Source organism: Prionailurus viverrinus, chromosome E1, assembly GCF_022837055.1.
Source record: "Prionailurus viverrinus isolate Anna chromosome E1, UM_Priviv_1.0, whole genome shotgun sequence".
NCBI lineage: Eukaryota > Metazoa > Chordata > Mammalia > Carnivora > Felidae > Prionailurus > Prionailurus viverrinus.
Genome location: NC_062574.1, coordinates 51,024,075 through 51,039,298, shown reverse-complemented (window position 1 = coordinate 51,039,298; position 15,224 = coordinate 51,024,075). Strand labels below are relative to the sequence as shown.

At 63.4% G+C, this 15,224-nt stretch overlaps 1 protein-coding gene across 2 annotated transcripts; it reads right to left on the bottom strand.

Moving 5' to 3' along the window:
- Positions 1-2,608: 2,608 nt before the first annotated feature.
- Positions 2,609-14,490, bottom strand: ENDOV (endonuclease V). Of its 2 annotated transcripts, XM_047833062.1 has the most exons (9): positions 14,377-14,490; positions 13,895-14,066; positions 9,210-9,344; positions 8,934-8,973; positions 7,928-8,040; positions 6,736-6,804; positions 6,332-6,460; positions 3,718-3,791; positions 2,609-3,082 (listed from the first exon to the last, which is right to left on the bottom strand). In XM_047833062.1, the coding sequence occupies exons 1-9, from the start codon at positions 14,430-14,432 to the stop codon at positions 2,950-2,952; spliced, it is 921 nt and encodes a 306-aa protein (XP_047689018.1). In that variant the 5' UTR covers positions 14,433-14,490; the 3' UTR covers positions 2,609-2,949. The 2 variants fall into 2 exon arrangements, with proteins under 2 accessions (XP_047689018.1, XP_047689019.1); XM_047833063.1 differs by lacking the exon at positions 9,210-9,344.
- Positions 14,491-15,224: the final 734 nt, after the last annotated feature.

The window sequence follows — 15,224 nt, the reverse complement described above, 5'->3', positions numbered from 1 at the left end:
ACAAGGAACTGCCAGGGGCCCGGAACAGCCGTAAACACTGACATATCATCAAAGTGGGCCCAGGATCTAGACGTAAGGGCTGAAGCCAAAGGACTCGCGGGACTTAGGCAGCAGCTCCTTAAATGTGACACCAGACGCACCAGCAGCACACGAGCACAGACAGGCTGGACGTGTCACACGCCGTGGCGTCCGAGCACCGAAGGGCCCCTTCCGGGCCGGGGGAGAGCGCGTGCGTCCGCACGGGGTGGGGGACAGGGCCCGGGAGGAGCCTGGCAGCCATGTCTCCCGGAAAGACGTACAGAAGGCCAACCGTCACACCAGCAGGTGCCCCACGTCAGGTCAGAGCCACGAGACCCCACCTCACGGCCACGAGGACAGCCAGCCGGCCGCCCTGGAAGACAGCCTGGCCCTTCCCCAGAAAGGTAAACAAACACACAGCTGCCACGGGACCCAGAGCCCCCTCCCCGGTGCAGACCCGAGACGACGCAAACGTAGCTCACACAGAGACTCGTACGTCGCTGTTCCTGCGGGCCCCGAACAGAGAGAGCCGGGTGCCGCGGGGGGCAGAGGCCGGTGGCGCTCTGTCCCTACAAGGGGGTAGCGCTTGGCCATAGAGAGACGCGCCGCTTCACGGTGCGACGCGGGAGAACCTGGTGCTGAGAACATTGGGCCCGAAACCTGGCGGAAACCAGCTCAAGGGCCGCACGGGGTGCGACCCGGTGCCCCCGCTGCTGGGCCGGGCCCCTCTGGGGCGATGGAAAGCCCCGGAACTAGACGGCAGTGACGACGGCACAAGGTCTGAATGCACGAGAAAACCGCTTCGTACAACTTAAATGCGCTTGAAGTGGCAGCTTTGGTGTTGGGACTTGAATTTCAAAACATAAACGAGTCGGGTGAGTTGTCTGCACCGTCCTCTCCGGGTTCTGGCCTGCTCTTTGCTGAGGGGAGGAGGCCGGGGTGGGGGATGCAGCCGCGCAGGTCACGCCCTCGGCCTGAGACCCGCCCGGCCCCTCTGGTCGTTCCCGCCCCTGTAGGAGGTGGGGGCCGCCTGCAGGGCTGGGGCCGGGGTGCCCTCATGTCCACACGGGCCCAGGAGGCAGGGTCCTGCCTGTCCAGCCCCTGCAGGGCTCGCATATTCTGGGGACGCGGGGTGACATGAGGAGTTGGTGGGAGGGGAGGGCTCCTTCCTTCCTGTCTCTGCCTTCTCATGAGGAGCGATAGCACAGCCTTGCAGACAGATGGCCGTCAACCCCGGCCTCCACGGGCCCCACTTCACGCGCTGTCACCCTGTTAAGGACTGACCACGGCCACTCCACACGGGGGCACCAGTGTCCGGGGATGCTCGAGCTTGGCCCAAGGCCGGTTGGTAAGAGGCAGTGGGACCGGCCGGCTCTCCCCGGCCTTGGCCCCACATGCCTGGTCCTGATGGCTCCGGGCAGGGAAGGACCTGGAAGAAGTTAGGAGGGCAGCACGGGCGTAGCACCAGGCAGGCAGGGCTGAGACCTTTGCTGTGGGTGGTGGAGGCCAGGCCTGCTCAGCCAGCCGGCTGGGGCCGGGTCCAGCTTGGCCACGCTGGCACAGTGCCACGTGCGTGCAGGCTACTTCGGAGCCCTTGGTGGGCAGGCTGGGGCCCCATCCGAGGGCTACTGTTTCCCTTGTCCATGGGCCCCGGGGTGGGGGCGGAAACTGGGCGCCCCCGAGACCATGCGGAGCCTGCCCGGACCTCCGTGCCCTTCTGTGGGGCAGGGCCGCGACTCCGTCGCCAGCCCTCCCTGTCCTGCTTCGGACCCTCCTCCCAGAACCCAGATCTCACCAGGGCCTCGTGGGGAACGCGGGCAGGTACGCGAGGTGCCGAGCTCCCGGGGCTGCTGGCCTCCCGTGGGGTTCGGGGCAAGTGCGCCCAGCACCGGATGACAGACTGCAGACATTCGCCTACTCCATCCACCAAGCCGGGCTGCTCGGAACCCTGGCAGAAACGGGCTCCGAGCGCGAGGTCGCAGCCTCAGAGCTCCTCCCGACGGCGTGTCGTGCCTTCTCGAGGGACAGCCCGTGTCTCAGTTCCAAAGCAGTGACAGCCGGGGCACCGAGGGCAGGGGTGAGATGACAGCTGCGTGTGCTGGGGCGCTGGGTCCGACGTCAGGGGCACAGTACCCGGGAGCCGGGGGTCCTGGTCCCAGCGCCGGCAGAAGCAGAAGCTGGCTTGAGAAAGGAGGGGTGGCGCCAGGGGGCCGCCTGGGGAGGCAGGGGGAGCAAGACAGGAGGACAGAGCCTGGCCTGGCCCTTCCCACGTGCGGGAGTCCCCTTGAAGGCACCTGCGGAAACTGCTCACCCCGCCGGGCCACGGCGGAGAGCCCAGAAGCACCCGGAGGGAACCCACAGCCCCACCCGCCCTGGGGCGGCCCTGCTTCCCTCAAGTGGGGAGCCCGGCTCAGCCTCCTGCAGCCACCGGGCCTCCCAAGGGGCGCAGGCAGAGCAGGGTGCGGCCCCAACTGCACCTGAGAGACGAGGGAAGCGCTGGTGTGAAAACCAACGCCAGAAAATAAAATCGCGAAGGCGAAAACACAACGGCGTGTGCACGTGAAGGAGCAGCTGGACGAGAGGCCACGAATGCACGTGCAGTCGGGCAGTCTTAAGCCCCCTGGGGTGTTTTCAGAGAAAAAACAAAGACACCCCGAACCCCACGAACCCTGAACGTCCTTCCCGTGCCCCTGGGAAAGCAACGTCACGCTCCCTCCGGGTCTGGCGCTCTGCTGCGTGACATCTGTCTCCGGCCGAGCTCCTGCAGCCTCGAGACCCAGACCACAGGGCAGGCGGTGGCCAGGCCCGTGGCCGTCCCTGTGGGCGGTGCGGCCAGTGTGTCCTGCAGCCTGGGCGCTCCACCAGCTGCCGTGGGCACCACGGCCCCATTACCATCCAGGCAGGAGCGGGAAGCCGGGCGGCTGGAGGGTTTCACTGCGCGCAGCTCGGCTCCATGCTCACTGCCGCTGGGCGCGTGGGTCTGGGGCTTTCTGCTGTCTCGGGGGGCCTGCCCTCATCTTCGAGCTCTTCTGAGCCTCCCTTTGGCCTCTGTACCTTCTGGCTCCTGGTGATGACATGGAGAAAGGGCAGCATCAAAGGCAGAGCCAGCCCAGAGTTCCCCGTGCTCCCCACGTGGTCCCCGCAGCTGCTGCTGACTCGAGAAGGAGCAGACTGTGCCGTGTGCACTCCAGCTGGCCAGCCCCCGTCCCTGGGGGAGCTCGGGGGTCCCTCCGTTCTCAAAACAGCCCAGCTGGGCCTCGGACAGCCCTGGGCTTCGGGAAAAAGGAGCTCGAGGAAACGCCGACTGGAGCCTCTCTGCTGCTCATCAAGACCACGCCTCAGTCTCCTCGCGTGTAAAGCGGGGTCACAGTGTCCGCCTTGTGCTGCTGTCAGGGCCAGATAACCCGCCCCTGCCGGCTGTGACATCCCTGCCAGGCTCCCCCACAAGAAGCTGCCGGCATAGGAATCACCGTGCCTGGCGTGCAGACAGGGAAACCGAGGCCCGGGAGTGTGATCACCAGAGCTGGTGGTGCAGAGCCGGGTCGAGGACCGGTCCATCTGATGGGGTGCCCAGGCCCCACATCCTGCCACCTCAGTGTCCCACCCCAGCAGGGACTCTGTCCTTCGCCCGGCACCGCGGGGAAGCCATCCCGCCAGGACGGCCCCACATCGTCCCCTGCGGGTGCCCCCAGCACTCACCTGTCCTGCCCTGGTGCGGGGGGCGTGGGGGCTCCCAGGGTCCTGCGGATGTAGTCTCGAGAACGGATGTCAGCCTGAGGAGAGGGCGGCTCAGTGAGAGATGGTGGCCTCGGGACAAGCCTCCACCTCACGGCCTGGTGGAGGCGCTCTCGCTTCCCCAAGAGCCCACAGAGGGTACTCCAGGCCGCCACAGGGACAAAGGCTCCAGCCCCGTGGGTGGCACACTGCCAGGCCCCCCGGTCAAGGCCCTGTGATGGCCAAGTCCCCGCAGGGCCCGAGTGCACAGCTGGGGTGGAGGCTCTGGCTCGTCCCCCACGTTTCCTGGGGCCGCTCGGCTCATGCTCGGTTTGTGGCTTGTGCTTTCCGTAGGTTTCGCTTCTGCTTGAACCCCCTCCTCCGAGGAGTCTCCTCAGCCCAGCCAGTCTGTCTCCCCAGCTCGTGTCTGTTACGACCCCCTCCCTGGGAAGTGTCTACAGAAAGTCCTGCAAAGTCACTGTGACGGACGGGACCGAGGCAGACTTGAGGGACAGAAGCTCAGGCCGGAATGGAACCCTCTCCCACACACCGGCCCCTCCGCAGGGTGATCGTACTGGCCTCGGGAAGGCCCCTGATCCCGGCTCAGATGGGCTTAGCCCCCTTCAGGCCACAAGACTACAGGCCACAGCAGTTAATCCCTCCAAATGCTGTTCCAGAGTGAACAAGCAGGCAGGACGGGGGAGGGCAGTGGGATACTCTGGTGGGAAGCCCCCCACCCTCCTGCCTTTCCCTGAGCAGCCAGGACCGACCTGACCAGACAGCCCATGCCTGGCACCAGAGGGCTGCCTTGCTGGCCTGGGGTGGGGGGACCCACAGACTCCATGGAGAGAAAAAGCAGGCACGCAATCCCCTCTCTCAGCCTCTCCTGGGGGCTTCCAGAAGTAACAAAGAGAACAAAGTGCTGACAGGCCAGTGGCCCAGGATGAATATGGGTCAAGAGACGATCGGGGCTGCAGGACAGGGCCCTCCCCCCACGGCCAGAGCGGGAACGGGGACTGCGGGGTCCTGGCACAGGCGGCTGCTTCTCCCCCTTGGGAGGGCAGGCCCAGGAACCCGGCGGGCTCCTCTCTAGGGCAAACGCACAGTCCTTGCCTGCCTTGGAAGTGTCCAAGGTACTTTACAGGCCATTCTCCACCTGCAAGGATGGGGTCACTGTCCACACGGGGGGCAGAGAGAGGCGTGGAAGGACTGTGCCAGCACCACAGAGTTCTTGGCTCTAGAAGTCTCGGGAGAGTTGCTAGATTTCTCCCAGAGACAGGGTCAAGGGAAGAGTTAAGGCCTCCAGGGAAGGGAAGGGAAGGGGAGGGCGGGCGTGAATGTCACAGCTTGAAGACCCACGACCTAGGAACCCAGCGGAGCCCTGGACAGGGACAGGGACAGGGACAGGGAGGCTGAGGCTGGTGGGAGCTCGGTGCCGGGGCAGCAGGGGCTGGGAGCCACAGCCGCACGTGGGCTACTGCTGCCCCCTGCAGGCCGCCCTGCACACCAGCAGCTGGGGAAGGTCCCAGGCCCCCAGGAGGCGGCGGGAGGTGAGGGCAGCAGGGCCGGGGCAGAGCCAGGTGTCACCAGGGCGCTGGGCCGTGTGGACTGGCTCTCGGCAGTCTGGCCGGGGCTCCTCTGCCCAGCCGCCTAGAGCTGAGCCGGCACAGGCCATGGGGAGATGGCGGAAGCAGCAGGTTCCAGGGAGACCTCCAGGCACCCTGCCCTCCCGTCCTGTGGCTGCACTAAACCGGGAACCTGCACAGGCCAGCACCTGTTCTCTAGACGGGCTCCCCCAGCTCCTCGGAGCCGCCCACAGAGCCGCAGGCCGGGACTCACAGCCGGGTCCCTGTGGGCAAGTCTCCAGCATCCACCCGGGCAGCCTCGATCACGGGCCCAGCTCCAGCGACACCTTCCTCTCGCTTTCCTGGCATCAAATTCCTTCCCACCCCAGGGCCTTTGCAGATGGGGCTCCTTGGGCCTGGACCACCTTTCCCCCTCCTCTGGCCGCTCTCTTCCTGAGGAGAGCTTCTCACGAGTCCTCATTCCGTGGGCCTCTCTGGGACACACCTACCTATGACGAGACTCCCTGTCACGACTGAGCTCACCAACGCGGGCCCACAGGCCATCTTGAGCTCAGCTCTCGTCTCCTACAGGCTGAGCTTTTTCCCAGCTGAGCCACCTTGTTCCCCCAAGTTCTGCCCACCCTCCCCCCACCCCACTTTAGGTGCTAGGTGCCCGGCACAGCCACATCCTGCAATCTCCTGACCGAGGACTCTGGTACAGCCGGAGCCTCCCCAGCAGAGGATGGCTGTTCCCCACCCCCCCAGGCTGGCGGGGCGGGTCGGGCCCCCGAGGGGATGGCTGGGAGTTGGCAGGACACTGTGCCGCCTGAGCAGATTCTCCCAGTGACCCCGGTAGGGTGCGTAGGAGGCCGAGGAGAAGTGGAGCACGGCAGACCCGGGGCCTGGGCGGAGCAGGGCCCCAGGATGAACTCTGGTCCCCTCCCCTCCCTCCAGGGCCCAGCGTGGCCCCATCAGGCCCTTCCACAGGCGCCTGCGTCGAGGGAAGTCCAGGAGGCGCACGCCGGCCCACCCACCTGGCGCACGGGCTCCGGGATCCGAAACCTGCAGCAGCCTCGGGTCAGGCGCACGGCCGCCTCCAGACTGATCTTGTGGCCCACAGAGACATAGAGCGGCTTGGTGCTGTGGTCGTGGCTCCTCAGGGCCTGGGACAAGGCAGGCGAAGTCAGGGCACGGTAGAGACAAGCCCTGGGGGCTTCGGGCCGACCACGCGTCCGGGGTCTGGGTGGGGCACGCGCAGCCCGGAGCTCCCCTCGGCACAGCCGAGAGTGCCGGGCAGGGGTGAAAGGTGCAGGCCCTCCCCACCCCCAGGGACCAGTCAGGGTGGCAGGGGGAGGTGGACGGGGTCTGGTGCACACGGACAGGCGCCTGCCCCTCTGTGGGTGCCATCTCGGTGGCGCGCAGGCCCCTGGCTGCTCACCATGCCCAGCACGGTCCCAGAGCCCCCCGTCAGAGGAAACGAGTCTCCTCCAGCCCGCAGGAGTCCTATCTGGAAAACAGGAAAACACACACACACAGAAGAAGTCTTTTCTCAGGGAAGGGCGGAGGGCAGGCCTGTCCATGTCTGAGGCCGCGCAGCCGCCAGGCAAGGGGAGGGCGGGCGAGTCTGTGCGTGGGCTGCAGCCCAGGCCGTGCCCACCCCCATGCCATCAGCGGGCTCGGCGTCCGGGAGGCCTTCCCCGGCAGCGTCCAACCCCGACGAGGCTGTCGGACCTCAGTTCCCTCCTTGTTCCGTGCACGAGGTGCCCGGGGCCCAGGAAGGGGCAGCCCGCCCAGGCCGCGGTGCTGATGGGGGGGGGGGGGGGGGGCTGCCAGGCTGGGACGAAGGCTGGCGCCCACCCGCCCGGCCTGGCCGCTGGGTACACGGACGCCACCTGGGCCGGAACCATCGCCTGCCGCTCTTTCTCCCGCGAGGGACTTAGGCATGTTGGATTCACCCCAGCAAGGCTTTTGTTAGGGGTGGGGACTGGTCCACCGAGTGTCTCAGGAGTCTCGTTAGTTTGCTCTGGGGTCCCCGTCAACTCAACAAAACTATTCTGCACAGACACGGGACTGCCCGGGACTGCCCGCAGGAGTGATCACTGTTCTCAGCATCAGCCATCTAGCGGTGGGGCTGGGCACGTCTCCGGCTCCCTCCGGAGTGGCTGTCACATTCCCAAAGCCAGCCTTGAGGGGGCCGAAGGAGGGAGATGCTGGGAGAAGGTGGGGACGAGTACAGAGGGCCACACGGGCTCCCAAATGTCCTGCGCGCAGTAACCGGAGGCCCTTCCCCTACACGGGGCACCACAGCAGCGCAAACGTAGCGGGGACGGGAGAGGCAAGCCTGTGCCTTGGGGCTGGGAGAGCTCGGAGGGCACTCGTCCGGCCTGGGAGTCTGCTGCCGTGACCCCCGAGCCGTGAGGGACACACAGGCCACGCAGAGAGAAAAGTGGGTCCTTCTTACTCCGGGTTAGGGAGCCAGGACGGGGAGGACGGTGCCAGCAGGCAAGGGCGGGAACAGAGGCTCGTACGGGGCGGGCTCTGGGGCTGGCACAGGCACGTGCCCAGCCTGTGCGCCCCCACAGGCCCTCTCCTTGCCCTCCCCTGGGGCAGGGCATCGCCCCATCCCTCACCTTCTCCTTGTGCTGGGTGTTGTTCTCCAGGCCATCGACCTGCAGGAGTTTCTTGGCCACCCCAATGCAGGGCAGGTCCGTGAGGACGCCGAGGTGACAGGCCACCCCAAAGCCTACAGGGGCAGAGGGTGAGGCTGGGCTCATGGGGCAGTGAGCCAGGGCGACCAGAGACAGCGTGGAGACTGGGGACAAACCAGAACCCGCCGCAGCTCCCCAGCTAAACAGAAGCCTATCGGCAGACTGAGCCCTGGGGAGCCAGGACGCGGACGGCCAACCTGACCCGGAACGTGGCCCTCGCCCCGCTTCACGGTCACCAGGCGGAGGACGCCCCCTTCCCTTTGGCGACATCAGGAGCCTGATTAGCTCACGATACTTCATCCCGTTTCTCCTTCCGCTTTCTGGCACTTTCCATCCTTTCTCTTTTGCAGCTGCCACCAGGCCTCTGCGTCACCCTCCCAACACACTCTTGGGGCTCCGGCCAGGCAGTGCGTAGTCACACGCTGGCACCCAGGGTTCTCGAGGCAGTGGCCAAAACGTCCGACGCCAGCCCTTCCCAGATCCCTGTGCGGCCCCACCCCCGGGCTCGTGACTTCTCCCTCAGTCACTCTCTCCGGGGTCAGCACCCCGGCACCCAGGCGGGGGCAAGTTCCCCAGTGCCAGTGGGGAGCGGGCACTCCTGTCCGGCTTCAGTGGGCCTGTCAGAGCTCCGGGTGGGTAGCGGCGGGACAGGCCAGCTGAGCAGCAGTCGGGACCAGAGTGGCCGAGGGCACCTGAGACGGGCTAGCATGGAGCGCTAGGGGAGGCCTCAGGGGGCAGGCAGGGAAGAGGCAGGGGTGACAAGAAGCAGGTTCTCTACTGGGTGGGGTCCTGACCAGGACAGCCAGCCCAGGGGGGAGCGGCCAGGGCCAGGCCGGCAGCAGAGGGTCCTGGGCAGGGGGCGGGCCCTCTGTGAGGGGACCGTCAGAACCGTCCCCTTCTGGGCCCTGTCTTTCGGGGGCAGGGTTACCTCGGTGGTGGAGAAGCCCATTTCCATCCACAAGGAGCACCTGGAAGAACCACACGTGACAGTCAGCCAGCCGGACTGCCCCTCCCCCGTCAGGCCGGGGCAGCCTGGAGCAGGTGGGGTGGGCTCACCACTTCCGGGGGTGGGAGGCTTTTTGGGAGATCCGGCAAAAGCGCGCCCTCTCCAGGGAGGTCAGAGACCTCGGCCTGCAGTGGGTGACGTGGCCTTCCCTCCTGGGTGGAAAGAGGGGGTCTCCCTCCTTGGAGTCGAGGTACCTGCCTGGGGCACGAGGCCGGGCTCCTTCTCCCGCAGCCGCCGCACCGCAGCCACCAGAAAGGGCACCTCTCGGAAGGCCAGGAAGCCCGACACGTAGGGAGCCGTCAGGCTAACCATGCGGCAGTCCTCATACACCACCTGTTGCCAGGCACCCGGTCACCGGCAGGCACGGCCCCCGGCTCCTGCCGGCCTTCAGCCTGTCACCCTGCAGCCCTTGGTTCGCTGCCGCCGGCTCCCTCCCCTTCTCCCGCCCCCCCCCCCCCAACTCCTCCTCTCGGCCTCCCTCTCTGGGGGGGCAGCTGTGAGGTGGCCAGGCGAGCACCGGGACCCCTCGAGCCCCTCCGCCGCCCCACGCCGCCCCCGCTGGGCTTCGGGGAGGCTCAGAGAAGACAGAGCACAAGAAGCACGTGTGTGAAGCGGCACCAGAGTGAGGATGTTACTGTTCCCCACTAGCAGGGGACTTGGGGGAGGAGAGGCCGGGTCTTCACAGAGAAAGCAGCCACAAGACAGGCAACCCCAGCTTCGTGGAAAGAGTTCAGAGACTCAGAAAAGGACAGGCAGGGCCTCAGAGCTGGGCAATCTGGAGGAGAAGAGGGGTTCCCGGGGACAGGACAGTGCAAAGAGCCCCAGGGCCCTTTCGAAACCACAACCTCAGCCCTCCCCCAAAGCTGGGCTCTCCCCACCTGTGCCCCCACGAGGGAGGGGGCACGTGCCCCAGCATCTCTGTCAATGACTCCCGGGAACCTTCTCCAACTGCCAGTGACCCAAAGCGGGCAGGGTCTCCCGTGACGACGACCGCGGCACCGGACTCACAGGGAACCCAGCAGACCGGAGTGCTGAGCCCCACACGACAGGGTGACTTCACAGGAACACGCGTGAAGTTAAGCGTGGCCTGAGTTCTCACAGGATGATGGCCGCTTATCTCTGAATCTGTCCGCACAAGTTCCAGAAACTAGAGATCTACAAGGAGAGGGCAAACACTCCCCGACACCATCTCACAGCGTAACCAAGGGATGAGCCTATCGTGACTGTCGGTGTGCGCCTCTGTGCGGAAGTAAACAGCCCGGGACGGCAGAGCCCGCTCTAGACGTGCACTGGGCAAGGCCGGGGGCACCTACGGGACGAGACCCGTAGGCAGCCCGGCCAGCCGGGACCTGGAGAAGAGGCCTGGAAGGCCACAGGGCCAGCAGTGGCCTTCTCGGGGAGGGGAGAAGCAGGAGAGCCCTGCAGGGTTGCGGTGAAGAAAACGAGGTCAGAAGCGTGAGGCTCTTCAGAAACAAGAGTGCCAAGAATCAGAAGGCGTGCTGCCTATCTTCACCTCAGGAAAGGACACCATTCACTGGAGCGACCGCACCTCACTGTCCCTCATGAGCTAAGAAGCCCGGCCAGCCACCCAGACCCCAGCCCTCCAGACCCGGTTAAATCCGACTTTCACTGGACGAGCAGTGAAAGGCCGTACAAACCCGGACAGAAATAATCCAAGCCCATCAGTGATGAAACAAATGCTGCCCCTAGCCAGTTGTGCGGCAGAGGAAAATTAACTATTCTTAAGTGGCACGTGGAGAACACAAGGCAAAAATTAAAAACTTGGAATGGAAATACACAAAAACACAAGAAAGACAGAAAGACCAGAGCTCATGACTACAGAAGAAACACAAGGCAAGAGAGCCGAACTAGTAAATAGAGCACTTAAAGCCACAACGCAAAAAATGTTCCAAAAATAAAAGGAAATCTGACCCCGCATGTTCAGAAAGCCAAGTGTGAACTTGGAGAAACAGACCCGGAACAGCCAGATCAAGAAGTAACTTGTGAAAAAAAAAAAGAAAAAAAAAAAAAAAAGAGTAAAGGAAACACAGGCAACATACTGGACAACCCGTCACTCCCCACACGGTGTGACAGCAAGAGTGGACTTAAAATACGCCCTAAGGGGCGACCAGGGGCCTCAGTAGGTTGATCGTCCACCTCTCGATCTCGGCTCAGGTCACGATCTCACGGTTCATGGCACTGAGCCCCCACGTTGGGCTCTGTTGACACGGCGGAGCCTGCTTGGGATTCCCTCTTTCTCCCTCCCTCCCTCCCACTCTTTCTCAAAATAAATAAAAAACATGAAAAAAAAATCTTAAAAAAAAATGTTAAACCTTTATAAGCTCAGAAAACAAAACAATACTTAAGAGGATACTGGGGAAATGAGCCGTGGAAAGGATTCAGGTGATGCTCTCGGATTGTAATGACCACTCCGAGGTCCGGTGATGACACTGCTGTCATGCGTAGGCCATTCTCAGGACAGGCCTGCTGAGGTGGTCGGAGGTGAGCTGTCACCTCTGGGAGACACTTTCGAATCCCTCAGTGCACACACACACACACACACACACACACACACACAGAAATCAGTCGGCAACAGGCGGATCTAAGTAGAGACTATTCAGGTGTCCAGTGTATTATTCTTTCAACGTTCACACATTTTCAGCTTAAAGATCTGGAAAAAGGAAAAAACTCAATTGTGGGAGCACCATGTGGACGGTCAGAATCTCTGTGAAGGTCTGCAGGTTTTGACCTGGGTCGAGGAAGTGGTGCCCCTACAAACTCCGTTCTCAGGCTGCACGTAGGTCCGCCGGACTGGGGAGGAACTACATTCAAGGAGGATGGCGGGAAGGTCTGTCCTGCGCTCTGCCGCCTGAGGCACAGTCGATGGACCGACGTCACAGACAATTCAGCTTCCCGTGGAAAAGAACGCACTAACCGGGTGTCCAACTACGAACGGGCTGCGTGGTGAGACCACCATCCGCCAGGGCAACCAAGGAAAGGACTCCTGGCTGCCTGGAGGGTGGTTCAGTGCTCCCCACCCCGGCTGTGCTCTGTAATCACAGGGATGCTGTTTAAAAAAGAGGGTTTCCAGGCCGTCCACTGGGAGACCTTTTTTCTCTTCAGGAAATGAGTTGGGGCTCTGGGGTCAATACATTTTTTAAAAACTTTATTGAGATAAATTTACTACCATAAAGTTCACTTGTTTGAAGTGTATAATTCAACGTTCTCGTTATTTATAGACTTGTACAACCGTGTAATTCTAGAATACTTTCACGACCGCCCCCAAGTAAACCTCACCTCCGTTAACACTCACACTGCATCTATCCCACTCCTTAGCCCTCGGCACCCAGGAATTTACTTTCTGTCTCTGGATTTGCCTGTGGAATTTGTATTTCTAAACACGCTTCCAGAGACTGACAGGGCAGATCTGTGCGATTAGGCGTTTGGGAGCCGCTGCGCCAGGCTCTGCCAGAACCCTTTCCCAGTGCAAGCTTCCGGAGCACAGGATGACGGGTGCCGACTCCATCCAAGCAGCGGGCACTCTGCTCCGTGCTGGGGCTCCGCGACAACACAGCATCACCCTACCCTCGAGAACCTACGCTTAGTGCGGTAACTTTTGAGTACAACGTAGAAGCGCTGCGTAAGAACGAGACCGAGGACAGGGATGAGAGCAGCTAGGGAAAAGGACAGACCGACGGGACTATGTGAACCGGGCCTTGAAAAGTGAGACGCTGTCCTAAGCTGTCCTATGCTAGGACACAGCTGTCCTAATAGTGCTATATTTATTTTTTGAGGGCTTACCACGTGCCAACCAGTTGCTTTCCGTGCATCTCTCATTTATCCCTCACCACAGCTAGCTACCAATAGTATTTTCATCCTTGATTTAGAAAGGAGGAAATGGAGGCCCAGGGGGTTGAAGTGGGAGCGGCAGAGTGGAGGTAAAAACTTAGGCAGTCTGGCTCCCGCGTCCATGCCTTATTCCCAAGGCCATCCTACCAAGTGACCAGGCGACCTGGGAGGGCAGGGACTCTGGTTCCATTACCCCGCTACACCCAGCTCCTAGCAACGGCAGGTGCCCAGTACGTTTTTGCTGAATTTTGACTCAAGGGGTCTTCCGAGTAAAGCACAAAGACACGGAGGCAGGAACATGCGGTCGTGGGGAGCAGGCAGATGAGCAGGGAGGGCGAGGCTGTGGGCTAAGAGCAAAGCGTTCCCTGTCCAGTCTTCCTGAACTGTTGACTCCAAATCAATCACGGGCACACTGCTCATTCCTTCACGTATCTGGCTGTCTTCTCCATGACAGGCATCGGGCTAGGTGCCGCAGGCTACAACCGGTGGGCATGACAACCTGATTTCTATCGTGGTGGAGTTTACATTCTGGTAGGAGAGGCAGATCCGCCAATCCCATCCCAGGCCGCCAATCCCGCAATGAAGAGAAAAGACAGGGGACTGAGAGTAACTCCTGATCTTGCAGGGTGAGAGGGGTGCTTACCGGAGCACCTGAGACACAACTAGGGGGTGGCCAGGAGAATATTCCAGGACAGGAAACACCAGCGTAAGGTCAGGCAGGCAGACAGAGCATGGCATGTGTGAGGAATCTAAAGAACTCCCGAGTGGGGAAAGGGGGTTGGTGACAATCTAACCCACAGCGTCATATTAAGCTGGGTCAGATTCCCCAAGGGCCTTTACACTTGTTAGGAAGCACACAGAATCTCCTTCGGTTTTTACCTCCCTTCTCTTTCCTTCAGAGGCTTCCCCACCGACTAACGAAATCCTACAAAAGGAGAAGCGTGCTTCTGCGCTGGCCCTGTTCCCTGTCCCGCCTCTCTCACTAACGCAGCCCGCAGCCCGCAGCCCGAGCGGGGCGGCCCCCGCGGGGTTACCTCGAGCTCAGGGTAGCTGAGCACCACCAGCGAGGCACAGGCGCTGACACTGTCTCCCTTCACAAAGGACACGTCCACGCCCCCGACCCTCCGCAGCCCCGAGAAGCCGGGGTCCCGCTGCCACGCCTCCGTGTCCCGGTCCACCACGAGGGCCTTCAGCTGGGCTTGCTCCCTGAGGGCAGACACACGTCCAGCGGGCCTCCCGGCCCCGCGGGGCTTGAGGCTCTTCCCCGGGGCACTCCCGGTCTCACCACCCCCCCCACCCCCCACTTCCCGGGGAGCCCGACCTCGGGGACGCCCCCTCCACGGTCTCACCTTCCGGCCCCCTGCACCGAGACGCGGCGCCGGAAGCGAGCGCCGCCAACCCCGCAGACTACAACTCCCGAAGGCCCTTTCGCCTGCGTGCCGGGCCTCCCCCCAGCCCTCCACGGCCCCAGAGTCGCTCCAGCCCCCGCAAATTGGCTGTCACCCGACCCCATTACCTTATCCAGAGCGACAGGGTCTCCTTCGGAGGCAGCTCCGCCGCCTCCCTAGCCATGGCTCGGCCCCAAACGCCCCTTCCGGTGGCGTCCCTTCCTGGTGGCGTCACTTCCGGCTACTCGCGCGCAGGCGCCCTGCTGCTTTCGTGGCCTTGGCGCTTCTGGTTGGTGAACCCGGGTCCGGACGCCGCCGCCTGGTGGCGGGAGGCCGGCGGGGAGCCCTGCCCGCTCCTGGCCGCCCGCCCACCTGCCCCGCCCGGGTCTGAGCGGTCCCGGCCGCGCGCGGGCGCCTTCAACCGGGACGAAGGCTCGAGCGGCGACCAGAGCAGCTTCGAGACGGCGCGGGCTGCGGGCGGTAACTGGCGACGGCCGGGTTTGCTCGCAGCCTGGTCGGCGCCCGGTGCCCGGGGGTGGGTGTGGGAGGCGGGGGAGGCCGGCCGCCCGCGTCCCGCGCGCGTTGTGCAGTGCAGGGTGGGCGAGGCAGGGTGACCTTCCACGTCGGGCACCTCGCACCCTCCCTCAGCTTCTGGCACCGGACGTGCCGAGCCGCCCGGACCCCATCACCGATCACCTGCCCTCTCCGCGGCTCGTGGGTTTGGGCTCGGTGATTTCCGTAAAAGCTTTGAGAGCACGGCGCAATCCTTAGTGGACCACACTCGCGAATTCGGGTGGGTCCTAGTGGGCCCACAGCCTCGCCCAGCAGACCAAACACGGACCACCTTTGGCACGTTGACGCTCACCCCAGGCTCCTCAATTTAACGAGCTCTTCGTGCCCGGCCTCGTGCGCGGTGCCGTGAGAATGGCAGGGATGCCTACTTTACCCTGGCCGTGGGAAAGTTAAGAGGAGCCCT